At 37.1% G+C, this 15,866-nt stretch overlaps 1 protein-coding gene across 1 annotated transcript in view; it reads left to right on the top strand.

Moving 5' to 3' along the window:
* The window catches only part of KSR1 (kinase suppressor of ras 1), a 574,092-nt gene that overhangs the window by 164,732 nt on the left and 393,494 nt on the right, over positions 1-15,866 (top strand). Inside the window, exon 2 of the mRNA XM_053707516.1 lies at positions 11,627-11,767. Coding sequence (XP_053563491.1) covers positions 11,627-11,767 — 141 coding nt within the window. The remainder of the gene's footprint in view (positions 1-11,626; positions 11,768-15,866) is intronic.

Here is a 15,866-nt window from a genome sequence, read left to right as displayed (position 1 = left end):
AGTTATTATCTATTGACTTGCATTTTAGCCAATTAGTGCAGTGTCTGCCACGGGCATGATCACAATGCTATCTATATGGCCTATAAGAGCTAGCTCTCCCCTGCTGTGAAAAGTAAATAAAAGAGAGGCCTTCAAGGGCTTATAAATTATCATATGTGCCTTCCTAGGTTTGTTTTCAACTAGAATACCAAGAGAACAAAGCAAAATTGTTGATAAAAGGAAATTGGAAAGTTGTTTAAAATTACATGCCCTATTTAAAAAATGAAAGTTTTTTTTGGACTTGACTGTCCCTTTAAAAACCTAATAAGCCACTCCCATCAGACAGTGCAAAAAATTGTGCCAAAACCAGTTGTCAAGGCAACCACCTAGTTGCCTGGATACCAAGACACAATATTTAATAATGAAAAAATGTATTAAAAAACATAAGTACATAAATAAGATGTATCCCCAACACTATAAATATTAATATAATATATATATATATATATATATATATATATATATATATATATATATATATATATATATAAATAAATAAAATATAAAAAATAAATTAACAATTCCATTACAGTGTAAAGTGATTAAAGTGCAAGTATCATTCACTACTATGTTACATTACTATACAGTTAAAATGTGCTAGTTCATAATGTTATTGCAGGGACAGTAATAATCTGTGTGATCAGATAGCTGACACGTAATACTATGTATACCAAAGCCCAAATGTGAATATATGTATGCTGTTAATGCATATAGTAATCCATAGAACAATAGGAGCATGAAACCATAACATGTGTTGTACCCTATAAAAATTCACACAGCACGGATATATTACAGTCCATATAAAACGAGTCAATGTTGGCTTTCTAATGTATATAACATCATATGCGTAATAAGATACGTTATTACCCAACAGTGTGTTGGTTACATACAGATCACAAATAATATTAGCGTACCTGCTGTGTGTGTGTGTAGTTGCCCTCTAATAGTCCATGTTATCACTGCCCAGCCACCTCTATAATACTAGAATAAGGCGCAAAGATTACAGGGCTAGCGTGGGCGTAGCTCTTTGCGCCTTATTCTAGTATTACAGAGGTGGCTGGGCTGTGATAACATGATGGACTATTAGAGGGCAACTACACACACAGCAGGTACGCTAATATTTGTTGTTATTATTATTATTATTAATAATGTTTACCATAAAGCATATTGGTTAATTCATAAGTCCCGTGGAGTGCTCTTCCTTTCTTCTAATATATATATTTTATATAATTTTGGTATTAGCCATATAGTCGGAGTTGTTTGTGCTGGTACTTGGATATGAGCCAGGTACAGTGCCTTAATACAATGATATACTATACACAGTTAACATATATACACATATCAAATTAAAGTGACGAGTATTTTATCATCCAGTATGGATGTTGTAATTAGCCACTCGTAAGTTTCTTACTTATACCACTTGATTACAAAAAGCCAGTCCAGCAAAAGTGGAGAATGGTAGGGCAGTCCACAATAGTGTCCGATCTTTAACCGGGCTTGTGACAGTTCTCCAGATGCCTCTAGCTTTGGCTGCTGTGTCCAAGATGGGAGTATCCTTTGAAAGGAAGATCCTCCCCAGGTAATTCTGAAACGGTGAAGAGTGGACAAGCGCACAAAAGGGGCACACATCTGACAGGGTCCCGGTTGCTGCTGGGGGCGGGGTCTGCACAGTGAAGAACACGGATGTGTGATTACTTTCTCCCGGACAGAAACTCTCTTCCCTACCGGTTCTGCTTAAGTTCCCTGCCTCTATATGAGAACTATACATCCCAATTGTGGACGAATTGTGGGACAAGATTCCTGTCTAAAACTGGAATAAGGGAAAGAGGACTATAGCAGACATTACATAAGGAGAACAGAAAGATACATCACCTGTAACCAAGTGCCATAATCATACCTCATACTGGATGAGGTTAAATCATGTGAGTGTGCATTTATTCATTTATTATAGTGAATGACACTGACTTAAACATACTTCACTAGGACTGCCCCTTGTGTGCGCTTGTCCACTCTTCACTGTTTCATATGTGATATATATATATATATATATATATATATATATATATAAAACAAGAGAATGCACTCTCAGGACTTTTTGCAAAAGAAACCAATTTAATGGAACGTTTTCGGGGTTCACAACCCCTTCATCAGCATGCAAAACAAACAAAATTCAACTCATTTATAGTGTTACACATCAATTACATCACATCAACCTGAGTGTCTCCAAAGGAAAAGTGCGCCAATTTTTTGAATTTGGAACGCATCTTGCGTTCCACAGTGTTACCCGAAACCGGAAGTTGTATTGCCTCACTTCCGGTTTACGGATTAGATCAACAAACATAAAATTAATATAAAATTATACACTCTACAATTTTAAACATATGAGGGTAACATACAAATGTAGAGACTTGTTATACCAACATTGTGCCACATTATCATAAGTGCCTATAGAATTTTGTGATGAATATGCGGTGTCAAATGTTACTGCGTCCAGTCGGCATGGAGACAGTCACCATGGTGATCATTTACAGTCCGGTTTACCCGGAAGTGTCACAACTTATGTGGAATTTATAATTACGTGCCAACTGTATGGGACCACAATTTTCTTAGTGTCAGAAATAGCGTATTATCAAACTGTATACGATCATATCGCATATTGAAAATAATCATTAAAAAAATTTTCATTAAAAAAATTTTCATTAAAAAAATTTAAAAAGTTGGACCATATGACAGTACAGGGGATTAGAGTTGCAAATTGTAAATGAGAAGCAAATACAATATTGCAGATATGGGTGCTGTGTCTTACAATGTATCACCAGTATATTGAAGCAGGATGACGTTAAGCATGTGTGTTACTGCAATGTATTTGCAAACAAATAGATATATCGAATGGGAACAGTATACCGTAAAAGGAATATATACAGTATAATATATGTAATATTGTAGGGCTGTGCTGTTATGTCGCTGGGGCACCAATTTTTATGCATTCGATTTGGCCATTAAAGGATTGTAGCTTACATCGGCCACATGTAAATGTAAATGGCTATGCACAAGATCGTGTAAGGAAAAAAAACCTTATTTTCAAATTCTATCCTCAAACATATTTGTAAAACAAATGAGGATCTGCAAAAAGAAGTAGTTATGGTAATGGTCAAAAGGACATATAGCTCATGTGGATACTGTCCACCTTTGGGATTTGTCCAAGTGGGTGAAATAATTTTTTATGTCCATTTTTAAGACTGGTGGTGCATATTAAAGCAATGGGTAATAGCTTCCAGCGGACCAGGCTTCCACGGAGAAGGTAGAGACAAATGTCCCCCTAAACCATGTCGTTAGGCGCACAACACCTTCCCCTACATCTAGGGGAGAGTGGAATGTGTGCCAAAACGGAGCCACAATGTCCACCTGGCATACCCCAAGTATGTAGCACCCCAGTTGTAGATCACATAATGCTCTTAAAGTCCGGCATAGTGTTCAGGCCACCTGGCTGTATTGTGCCTAATCTGAACATCCACTGGGCCTCTCGTTTCAAGAGTAGCTTGTTCCGGTCGCCCCCCCGATCCAGTGGGGGTATGTGGTCTATTAGGATATAGCGGATGGAGGACACAGAGTGTGCTTTCTTAGCGCAATGTCGCGCCACTGGCTGTTCAGAGTCACCGTTTTTAAGTGCTGTCCTTATGGCGTGGCGGTGATTGGCCATACGCTCACGAAGTGTGCCAGAGGTCTTCCCTATGTAGAAGCAGGAACATGGACAAAACAATAAGTATATAACGTGAGTGGTGGTACACGTTATGGAGTGTCGAATGGAGAATGTTAGATTGGTGTGTGGGTGATGGAAAACTGGAGGATGGCAACTATCTGCCCTTAATATGGAGTTACGGTCGGTGGGTTTATGATATAATGTGGTTCCTAATTTGTTGGAATCCTTGAAAAAAAATTAGGAACCACATTATATCATAAACCCACCGACCGTAACTCCATATTAAGGGCAGATAGTTGCCATCCTCCAGCCCTATTAAAAGGCATTGTGAAGTCACAATGCATAAGAACAATGCGCAACAATTCTAATCCTGAAGCTGGGGTCTCCCAATTGAAAGGAGTGGGCGAGAGGTTCCAGAACAGGGGTTACAAGATCCCGATAATACAGGACGCCATGGAATCAGTTTCAATGCTAACACAGACGGAATTGATTATTCCCAAACCCAAAAGGGATGCCAGTGACAAGCTTATTATGTCCACCACTTTTACTCCAGAGACAAAAAATATTGGCCAGATCCTCCGGCAGCACTGGCCAATTATGTCTTCGGATCCAAAACTCACATTTACTCAGAATCTACGACCTATGGTTGGGTTCAAGAGGGGAACCAATCTCAAAGATCTTCTGGTGAAAACGGATCCCAAACAAAGTTATTCGACTATTAAGAAAAGGAATATAAAAGGCTCCTATCGCTGTTTGGGCTGCACAACGTGCAATGGCCTAGTGGGTACTAAAGTTTTCCATCACCCACACACCAATCGAACATTCTCCATTCGACACTCCATAACGTGTACCACCACTCACGTTATATACTTATTGTTTTGTCCATGTTCCTGCTTCTACATAGGGAAGACCTCTGGCACACTTCGTGAGCGTATGGCCAATCACCGCCACGCCATAAGGACAGCACTTAAAAACGGTGACTCTGAACAGCCAGTGGCGCGACATTGCGCTAAGAAAGCACACTCTGTGTCCTCCATCCGCTATATCCTAATAGACCACATACCCCCACTGGATCGGGGGGGCGACCGGAACAAGCTACTCTTGAAACGAGAGGCCCAGTGGATGTTCAGATTAGGCACAATACAGCCAGGTGGCCTGAACACTATGCCGGACTTTAAGAGCATTATGTGATCTACAACTGGGGTGCTACATACTTGGGGTATGCCAGGTGGACATTGTGGCTCCGTTTTGGCACACATTCCACTCTCCCCTAGATGTAGGGGAAGGTGTTGTGCGCCTAACGACATGGTTTAGGGGGACATTTGTCTCTACCTTCTCCGTGGAAGCCTGGTCCGCTGGAAGCTATTACCCATTGCTTTAATATGCACCACCAGTCTTAAAAATGGACATAAAAAATTATTTCACCCACTTGGACAAATCCCAAAGGTGGACAGTATCCACATGAGCTATATGTCCTTTTGACCATTACCATAACTACTTCTTTTTGCAGATCCTCATTTGTTTTACAAATATGTTTGAGGATAGAATTTGATAATAAGGTTTTTTTTCCTTACACGATCTTGTGCATAGCCATTTACATTTACATGTGGCCGATGTAAGCTACAATCCTTTAATGGCCAAATCGAATGCATAAAAATTGGTGCCCCAGCGACATAACAGCACAGCCCTACAATATTACATATATTATACTGTATATATTCCTTTTACGGTATACTGTTCCCATTCGATATATCAATTTGTTTGCAAATACATTGCAGTAACACACATGCTTAACGTCATCCTGCTTCAATATACTGGTGATACATTGTAAGACACAGCACCCATATCTGCAATATTGTATTTGCTTCTCATTTACAATTTGCAACTCTAATCCCCTGTACTGTCATATGGTCCAACTTTTTAAATTTTTTTAATGAAAATTTTTTTAATGATTATTTTCAATATGCGATATGATCGTATACAGTTTGATAATACGCTATTTCTGACACTAAGAAAATTGTGGTCCCATACAGTTGGCACGTAATTATAAATTCCACATAAGTTGTGACACTTCCGGGTAAACCGGACTGTAAATGATCACCATGGTGACTGTCTCCATGCCGACTGGACGCAGTAACATTTGACACCGCATATTCATCACAAAATTCTATAGGCACTTATGATAATGTGGCACAATGTTGGTATAACAAGTCTCTACATTTGTATGTTACCCTCATATGTTTAAAATTGTAGAGTGTATAATTTTATATTAATTTTATGTTTGTTGATCTAATCCGTAAACCGGAAGTGAGGCAATACAACTTCCGGTTTCGGGTAACACTGTGGAACGCAAGATGCGTTCCAAATTCAAAAAATTGGCGCACTTTTCCTTTGGAGACACTCAGGTTGATGTGATGTAATTGATGTGTAACACTATAAATGAGTTGAATTTTGTTTGTTTTGCATGCTGATGAAGGGGTTGTGAACCCCGAAAACGTTCCATTAAATTGGTTTCTTTTGCAAAAAGTCCTGAGAGTGCATTCTCTTGTTTTCTATTTTACAATATATCATTGCACCCAGGCGTGTTGACCATTGGTGGGCTGAACTGGAAATCGTTTACTACTATATATATAATCTACTTCTAAATGGCCTTCCAAAACACTGCCTATCCTCCCTCCAATCTATTATCAATGCTTCAGCTAGACTCATCCACCTAAATCCGCTGCTCTGCTCTGTCGGTCTCTACACTGGCTCCCCATACACTCCAGAATACAATTGTAAGTATTAAACCTAACTTACAATGCACTCAACAGCCTCACTCCCAACTATATTTCCTCTCTCATCTCCAAATATTCCCCATCCCATCCCCTTCGATCAACCTCTGACCTACGTCTCTCCACTCCTATTATCTCTATGTCCCACTCCCGCCTCTAAGACATCTAACATGCTGCTCCTGTCCTTTGAAACTCTCTACCCCACTTCATAAGACTGTCTCCAACCTTGTATAGCTTCAGAGAGGCTTACCATTTCTCCTCCATCTCTCATACTAACCAAAATAATTCTTGAACTGCCTGACTCACTGCTGCAACTACAATTCATGTAACAAGCTACCCCAAACCTTATGTCTCTGCACCCTCAATCTGTAGACTGTGAGCTCTCCGGAGCAGGATTCTCTTCCTCCTGTACTAGATTTGTTTAGTTTTGTATCTTATCACAAATCCTTGTCATTGTATACCACTATCTTTCTACCCAGCACTACAGAATTTTGTGGCGCTATACAAATAAATGATAATAATAAAATATATATATATATATATATATATATATATATATATATATATAGTGTGTGTGTGTGTGTATATATATATATATATATATATGTTATGGGTAAAGGCAGAAATCCGGGTAATCCTAGGATTACCCAGGTAAACCTGACATTCCCCAAGCGGCTGTGTGTAAAGCCCGATGTAATGTAATTCACCCATCTACACTATTTTTTTAAAAAAAAAAATTGTCACCGCCTGGGGGGTTCAAGGAAGGTGCCCCGTCGATCTTTTGGCATTCACCCTCAGTTAACCTTGAGGAATAAGGTTTACAAGGGGGGCTTCGCCCCCTTGAACCCCACAAGCAGAGGCAAAAAAGATAGTGAAGATGTGTGAATTACAGTGCATTGTATGTATGTATGTATATATATATATATATATATATATATATATATATATATATATATATATATATATATATATATAATGTATATGTATGTGTTTGATGTGGTGACTCAATGCACTCTGAGAATATTTATCATGTTACATTGGGCTTTAACCACAACCGCTTGGGTAATGCCATGTTTACCTACTATATGTTGGTGGTCTATCCCAATTTTGGCTTAAATAAACAGGTAGCATTTAACTACACTGGAGGAATCTGTGTCTTTTGAATTGATTGATAAATTTTTGATTTGCAATTATATCTGTTAAAACAGACTGCTGAATCCCCTTTCTGTGGAGGTATATCCTGTTTCATCCTCTTTTCTCTCTTATTCTGTTTTTAAAATGTAATAGCCAAGGGTGTGCACCATTGCCCATGTCTGAGGTTACTTGGGTATGAGTATCTATACTTTATTGAGCTATATTTTATACTATATATATATATATATATATATATATATATATATATATATATATATATATATATATATATATATATATATATATATATATAATCAATTATAAAGGAGGGCACTCACAGGATTTTTAGTTTCAACAATTAATAGTTTTTATTCTGAATACATCAGAATTTAATCATAAATAGTCACAGTCGAAATTTTGGCTCCCAACTGAGTCTTCTTCAAGACGAGATTTATCTTCTCATTCTCAAGTTAAATTCGTTTTTAGCGCCAAAAAAACATCGCCTAGATTACGAGTCTTGCGTTAGCCTTACATGCAGTGTTGAGGGGTCCCAATCAGCCAATAGGATTGAGCTTGCATTCTATTGGCTGTTCCAATCAGCCAATAGAATGCAAGCTCAATTCTATTGGCTGATTGCATCAGCCAATAGGATTTTTCCTACCTTAATTTTGATTGGCTGATAGGATTCTATCAGCCAATTGGAATTGAATTGACGCCATCTTGGATGACGTCACTTAAAGGAACCTTCATTCTTCAGTCACCGTCGGATGGAAGAGGATGCTCCGCTTCGGATGTCTTCAAGATGGACCCGCTCCGCTCCGGATGGAAGAAGATAGAAGATGCCGCCTGGATGAAGACTTCTGCACGCCTGGATGTCCTCTTCTGCTGGATCGGATGAAGACTTCTTCCGGTCTAGAGGTCCACTTGTGCCCGGCTGGGTGAAGACGGCTCAAGGTAGGGTGGTCTTCAGGGGGGATTAGTGTTAGGTTTTATTAAGGGGGGATTGGGTGGGTTTTAGAGTAGGGTTGGGTGTGTGGGTGGTAGGTTTTAATGTTGGGGGGTATTGTATTTTGTTTTACAGGTAAAAGAACTGATTACTTTTGGGCAATACCCCGCAAAAGGCCCTTTTAAGGGCTATTTGTAATTTAGTATAGGGTAGGGATTTTTTTTATTTTGGGGGGGCTTTTTTATTTTGTTAGGGGGATTAGATTAGGTGTAATTAGTTTAAAATATCTGTAATTTCTTTTTTATTTTCTGTAATTTAGTGTTTCTTGTTTTTCATAATTTAGTTTATTTAATTTGGTTGTAATTAATTGTAGGTATTTTATGCAATTAATTTAATGAAAGTGTAGTGTTAGGTGTAATTGTAACTTAGGTTAGGGTTTATTTTACAGGTAAATTTTTACTTATTTTAGCTAGGTAGTTATTAAATAGTTAATAACTATTTAATAACTATTCCACCTAGTTAAAATAAATACAAAGTTGCCTGTAAAATAAAAATAAATCCTGAGATAGCTACAATGTAATTATTAGTTATATTGTAGCTATCTTAGGGTTTATTTTACAGGTAAGTATTTAGTTTTAAATAGGAATAATTTATTTAGATGTATTTAAATTATATTTAAGTTGGGGGGGGGGTTAGGGTTAGACTTAGGTTTAGGGGTTAATAAATCTATTATAGTGGCGGCGAAGTTGGCGGCGGCAGATTAGGGGTTAATAAATTTAATATAGTTGCGGCGACGTTGGGGGGCAGAGTAGGGGTTAATAAATATAATGTAGGTGTTGGTGATGTTGGGGGCAGCAGATTAGGGGTTCATTAGTATAACGTAGGTGGCGGTGGTGTCCAGAGCGGCCGATTAGGGGTTAATAATATTATGCAGGTGGTGACGATGTTGGGGACGGCAGATTAGGGGTTAATAAGTGTAAGATTAGGGGTGTTTAGACTCGGGGTTCATGTTAGGGTGTTATGTGTAGATGTAAAAAGTATTTCCCCATAGGAAACAATGGGGCTGCGTTAGGAGCTGAACGCTGCTTTTTTGCATTTGTTAGTTTTTTTTCCAGCCAGCTCAGTCCCATTGTTTCCTATGGGGAAATCGTGCACAAACACGTTATACCAGCTTACCGCTGACTTAAGCAACGCTGGTATTGAGGTTAGATGTGGAGCTAAATTTTGCTCAACGCTCACTTTTCTGAGGCTAACGCCGGCCTGCATAAAACTCGTAATACCAGCGTTGTCTTAAGTGAGCGGTGAGAAAAAAAGGCTCGTTGGCACCGCACACCATTACCGACAAAAACTTGTAATCTAGGTGCATGTTAGTTGCTCATCTGCTACAATCAAATTGATTGGCTCAGTTGGGAACGTCGACTATGACTATGATTAAATTCTGATGTATTCGGAATAAAAACTATTAATTGTTGAAACGAAAAATCGTGTGAGTGCCCCTCCTTTATAATTGTTATCAATACCTGGCTGCTGAGGATTGCACCCAGGTCATAGTTGCACCACAGAGGTTGGAGTGCTGGGCCACCGGCTAATTGACACTATATATATATATATATATATATATATATATATATATATATACACACACAAATAACTATAAGAAAGAATTTGGAACATATAAATTAATGTACCATATGAAAGATAGGGAATCAAGCACTCTTCTGATAATAAAACTGCTTGCTTTCGCATATCATATGTTCATACTACTTATGGCAATACCGCTTTATGTGGAGGGTCAACCTGGAATGACTCTGTTTGCACTATACTATATCTAGCATGCTTGATAATTGCTTTTCCGTTGAATACTAACACAATCTCTCTGGCTCTTGCATTTATTATCTTGTGGCTGCTTTAATATATATGTATGTGCATATAATTAACTTTGCTCATTCTTAGTACCTTTTAATACTTAGATCCCAGTTACTTACCTGTCCGGTAATTATCCCTTGTATATACTTGGGTCCTGTGTACAGCTTGGGTGTAGTATGTGTAAGGCACCATAGAATGATACATATGCTATTCTTTTTATAAGGTGTGCACATCTTTAGGGTAATACATTGTCGTATGTTTTTGTATCACATGTTTTTGTGGTAATATATACACCTATGTGGCTGTTAGTTCCTTGGGAGTAAAAAAGTTATTATATCTACAATTGATCTCCCATATTTTGCATAATAAATTCTGTTTATTTTTAAAGATTATTTTGGTCTGAGATTGTTTTCCTACAGTTTGAATAACAAATATTGATGTTTTATTATCAGAAGAGTGCTTGATTCCCTATCTTTCACATGGTACATTAATTTATATGTTCCAAATTCTTTCTTATAGTTATTTGTGTATATAATAATTTATATAGGGTCTGACCACTCAAATAATTAAAAATAATTTTGTCAATACCAGTGAATTGGTATTGGATTAAAAACACATTTATATTGACCATTTGTCCTGAATTCCTTTATTTATTTATATATATATATATATATATATATATATATATATATATATATATACACACATATATTATCCTTAATCTTTCTTGATATCTTAAATAGTATCAGTCAGTTTCATCTTTTTGTAAGCCGACACAGCAAAACCTCAAAATAGTTCTCTATTTATTTACTATCCTGTTCTATACATGAACTCAATATTTTACTGCCTTTGTACATGCCAAGAAAAAAAGAAAAGAGAGGGATTGATTTTGTTTTTTTTAATCTTTAATGCATTATATTCTTTCTATATTTCCCTTTTTCTCTCTTCCTGTCAGTCACTAAAAAGTGCTGTTTATATTGTGGTCTTTTGGTTTGAAATGAACTTCCTTCAAGCAAATTTCCAAATTAATTTTTAACTTATTAATGCCTTTCAATGTGCTAAAAAGCTTTCTGTTAGGTCTCATATTGAGGAGTTTTGTACTTATTTTATGTTTGTATGCTGATTGCCAGGACTTTCCATTTACTTTTATATTTTGTATCACTACAGGGAAAACTGATGAACTACATTAGCAAACAACTTCAATGCAAGATCCACGTGCCTCAACCTGAGAGGACAGACCTACTGAACAGCTATCCAAGAATCGCTGACTGGTTACACACGGTCAGCATTAGAAATGAGGTTGTTCAGGTAAGAAGCCTTAAACTGTTTCTTGTCTGTGTTTTTACCATTTTGTTGTGAATTAGAACCAAACTATTATTTCTCCATCCCACCCCTTTCTCCTACATTTTTCTAACCTAAAAATACAAAGATGTTAAACATGCTCAAAGGTGACTGGAATTGTTGTGTTAAAAGAATTAGTGTAACTAGTCTTTAATATTTTGACACGTTTTCCTGTGCTTTTGTAGCACAAGACATGCTTGTATGTAATGTATTTAATTATCTGTTGAAAAGGGGATTGTGCCAATTTAAGTTCTTCTTTCATAAAATTGGGTTGCCCAATATCTTGTAACCAACCCGTAAAGAAAGGCAAACAAAGCTGGGATAAGTATAAAAACAGTCATTCATTTTTGGGGTGCAAGTATAGCTATGTGTTTTCAACGGTTGTACTAGATACACATAAGCCATCACTCCCTATCTGTGCATTGGCCATTTTAAAAATGAAATGTATTTGTATTTAGTTGTTTTAAACTTGCATGCAGAACAATTTGTAATTATTATATTAGCAGATTATAAAAAATTTGACAGACCATATTAATTTGTGCAAACCATAGGTGAAATTAAATATTTTTTGTCTCCAAGGTGCATTGAATGGTAGATTAAAGGGACAGTATACACTCATTTTCATATAACTGCATGTAATAGACACTACTATAAAGAATAAGATGCACAGATACTGATATAAAAATCCAGTATAAAACTGTTTAAAAACTTACTTAGAACCTCTTAGTTTAGCTCTGTTGGAAAGGTAGCTGGAAAGCCCACTGCAAGTGGGAAATAAGACCCTCCCCCCCTCCCCCTTCTTTTTCATATGAAAAGACCCTTTGCACAAACAGGAGCAAGCTGGAGAAGGTAGCTGACAGTATTCACATAAAACTTTGGGGCTTGGTTAGGAGTCTGAAAATCAGAGCAATGTTATTTAAAAATAAGCAAAACTATAGATTTATTTTAAAATAAAACTTTATGGGCTATATAAATAGATCATCTACAAAACATTTATGCAAAGAAAAAATGAGTGTATAATGTCCATTTAATGTAACATTTTAAAGTGCCTTATTGGGGTCTTTAGTTAACATTTGATGTGTGCATCAGGGATATTATTATGGAGGATATTAAGATGGCTCACACTATACAATACTCTCCAGCAAGTGAAAAGATCCACTGTCCCTTTGACTCCCCTTACTGACCTCTTCCATTCTTAGTTCTGTACATAACGAGGATTAGAGGCTACTCATGAAGGCTTTTGACTTCCCCTATTCCAGGGCAGAGTAGTACAGTTTTGTGTGTTATACTTTTTGGCAGGCATGTGTTTGGTAGCTGCTTTCGAGGTGTTTTCTGGACACCACTTTATTGGGGAACAGTTATTTGATGTTGTGGAGATTGTATAAGTAGTTGCACTGTGCTATCTGGTACTACTATGGTTTGCGGTCTACTAGCATACTGCATAAGTACAAGGGAAAACACAGTAGACAGTGTGACTTATCCACAATAAGTCCTTGTTAAACAGTGGTTTCCAGATTACCAACACTAGTTGGTACAACTAGTACAAGTGGAGCGCTATTTATAGCTTTCGCTATAGCGCTAATTGCGTTAGATGTAAACTTTTTGCATGCGTCAGGTTGCGCTGGTAATACGAGTTCAAAGTAAAAAGTTATCAAGCTCGCGCTAACCTGGCGCGTGCGATATTGTAAGTTCATCTTATTTCCCACGTCAGCCCCCTATATCCTATCCCCCCATAGAAGTCAATGGAGAAAAAAAAAAAGTAGTTAAAAAGCACCCTACTTGGGCACAAACCCGTTTGCATATTCTCATGTGCTCTAATCCGACATGAAAATATGAATATTTCCCATTCCAATGTTCTTCACATACAAGAATTTGTTCTTTTTATTCATAAATACATATTTCTAAATATATGATGTGTGCATATATACATGATTATGTATAGTTATAGATATATATATATATATATATATATATATATATATATATATATATATATATATATATATATATATATATATAAATATATATTTAAAAATACATAGAACATATTCTGCTACATTGGGATGTGAAATATATACACTAAATACATTGTTAAAACCGTTATTAAATATGAATATTGCATAGAAAAGTATTTTTTATGTTTTAACGTACTTAAAGGGACATGAAACCTCAAAAAATGATTTCATGATTTAGAAAGAGCTTGCAATTTTAAACAGCTTTCTAATTTACTTCTATTATCTAATTTGCTTCATTTGCTTTATATCCTTTGCTGAAAAGCATATCTAGATAGGCTCAGTTGCTGCTGATTGGTGGCTGCACATAAATGTCTTGTGTGATTGGCTCACCCATGTTCATTGCTATTTCTTTAACATAGGATAGCTAATGAATGAAGCGAATTACGTAATAGAAGTATATTGGAAAGTTGTTTAAGATTGTTTTCTCTACCTGAATCATAAAAGAAAAATGTTGGGTTTAGTGTCCCTTTAACTGCAAAGGGCTCTAACGCAGTTCTATATATGTTTATATGTGTACATATACTGTATATATTTTGAAAAACCCAGTCGTCCAGTAGTCCCGGACGACCTTAAAACTTCTTGGAATGACTTAGAAAAATGATCTGCTATTTTCAACATGTATCTGTCATATACACTTTTTATAAAGATTACTGTTTTCTTACAATATGCTTAACATGTTAAAACAACCCACATAATGCCTTAAAAACAGAAGATTCCTCCTATAACTTTTAGCAGTCTAAGTTATGTTGATTTTTTTTATATACACTGTATGTATAATGCAAAAGTATTACATTTCTCAACACATTTTTGCAGATATACCGACTTTTTAAAGACAAATAAAAGTAACTCTAAATATAGATTTTTCCCTTCATGTAAACCATTGTATGTGGCAATTAGTGGGAGGAGTTTTATATAAAAGGTGTAATGTTATTGGTGTGATTATAGCTATTTGTAGTTACTTGTATTTTGCTCTTGATAAAGAGGAAGTTTATCTAATCAGACCTCATTTCTATTACTTGGTGTATTCAGTCCATGGATTCATCCTTACTTGTGGGATATTCTCAATCCCTACAGGAAGTGGCAAAGAAAGCACACAGCAAAGCTGTCCATATAGCTCCCCTCAGGCTCCGCAACCCCAGTCATTCTCTTTGCCGCTCTAACAAGTAGCATCTCCACGGGAGGGTAAAGAGTATGTTAGAAACAGGCGTTCTTACGCTGTGTAGAAGATCTACTAAAAATGGGAGTGATACACCCAGTTCCGATTGCAGAACAAGGACTGGGCTTTTACTCAAACCTGTTTGTAGTTCCCAAAAAGGAAGGAACTTTCAGGCCAATCCTGGATCTAAAAATTCTAAACAAATTCCTCAGAGTTCTGTCTTTCAAGATGGAAACCATTCGGACAATCTTGCCGATGATCCAGGAAGGTCAATATATGACTACCGTGGATCTAAAGGATGCGTATCTACATATTGCTATCCTCAAAGATCACCATCAGTTCCTAAGGTTCCCCTTTCTGGACAAACATTACCAGTTCGTGGCCCTTCCTTTCGGGTTGGCCACCGCTCCCAGAATTTTCACAAAGGTGCTAGGGTCCCTTCTAGCGGTTCTAAGACCACGGGGCATTGCAGTAGCACCTTACCTAGACGACATATTAATACAGGTGTCGTCCTTTCACAGAGCCAAGGCTCATACAGACATCGTTCTGGCCTTTCTAAGGTCTCACGGGTGGAAGGTGAACGTAGAAAAGAGTTCTCTGTCCCCGCTCACAAGGGTTCCCTTTCTGGGAACACTAATAGACTCGGTAGAAATGAAAATCTTTCTGACAGAGGTCAGGAAGTCAAAACTGCTGAATACTTGCCGAGTTCTTCATTCCATCCCTCGGCCTTCCGTGGCTCAATGCATGGAAGTAATTGGTTTAATGGTTGCGGCAATGGACGTAGTCCCTTTCGCCCGAATCCATCTCAGACCACTGCAGCTGTGCATGCTCAAACAGTGGAATGGAGATTACGCAGATTTGTCTCTTCAAATTGATCAAAGAACCAGAGACTCTC

The sequence above is a fragment of the Bombina bombina genome, chromosome 3, assembly GCF_027579735.1.
Source record: "Bombina bombina isolate aBomBom1 chromosome 3, aBomBom1.pri, whole genome shotgun sequence".
Classification (NCBI taxonomy): domain Eukaryota; kingdom Metazoa; phylum Chordata; class Amphibia; order Anura; family Bombinatoridae; genus Bombina; species Bombina bombina.
The sequence above is the reverse complement of the archived record's forward strand: the minus strand, read 5'-3'. Positions and strand labels throughout refer to the sequence as shown.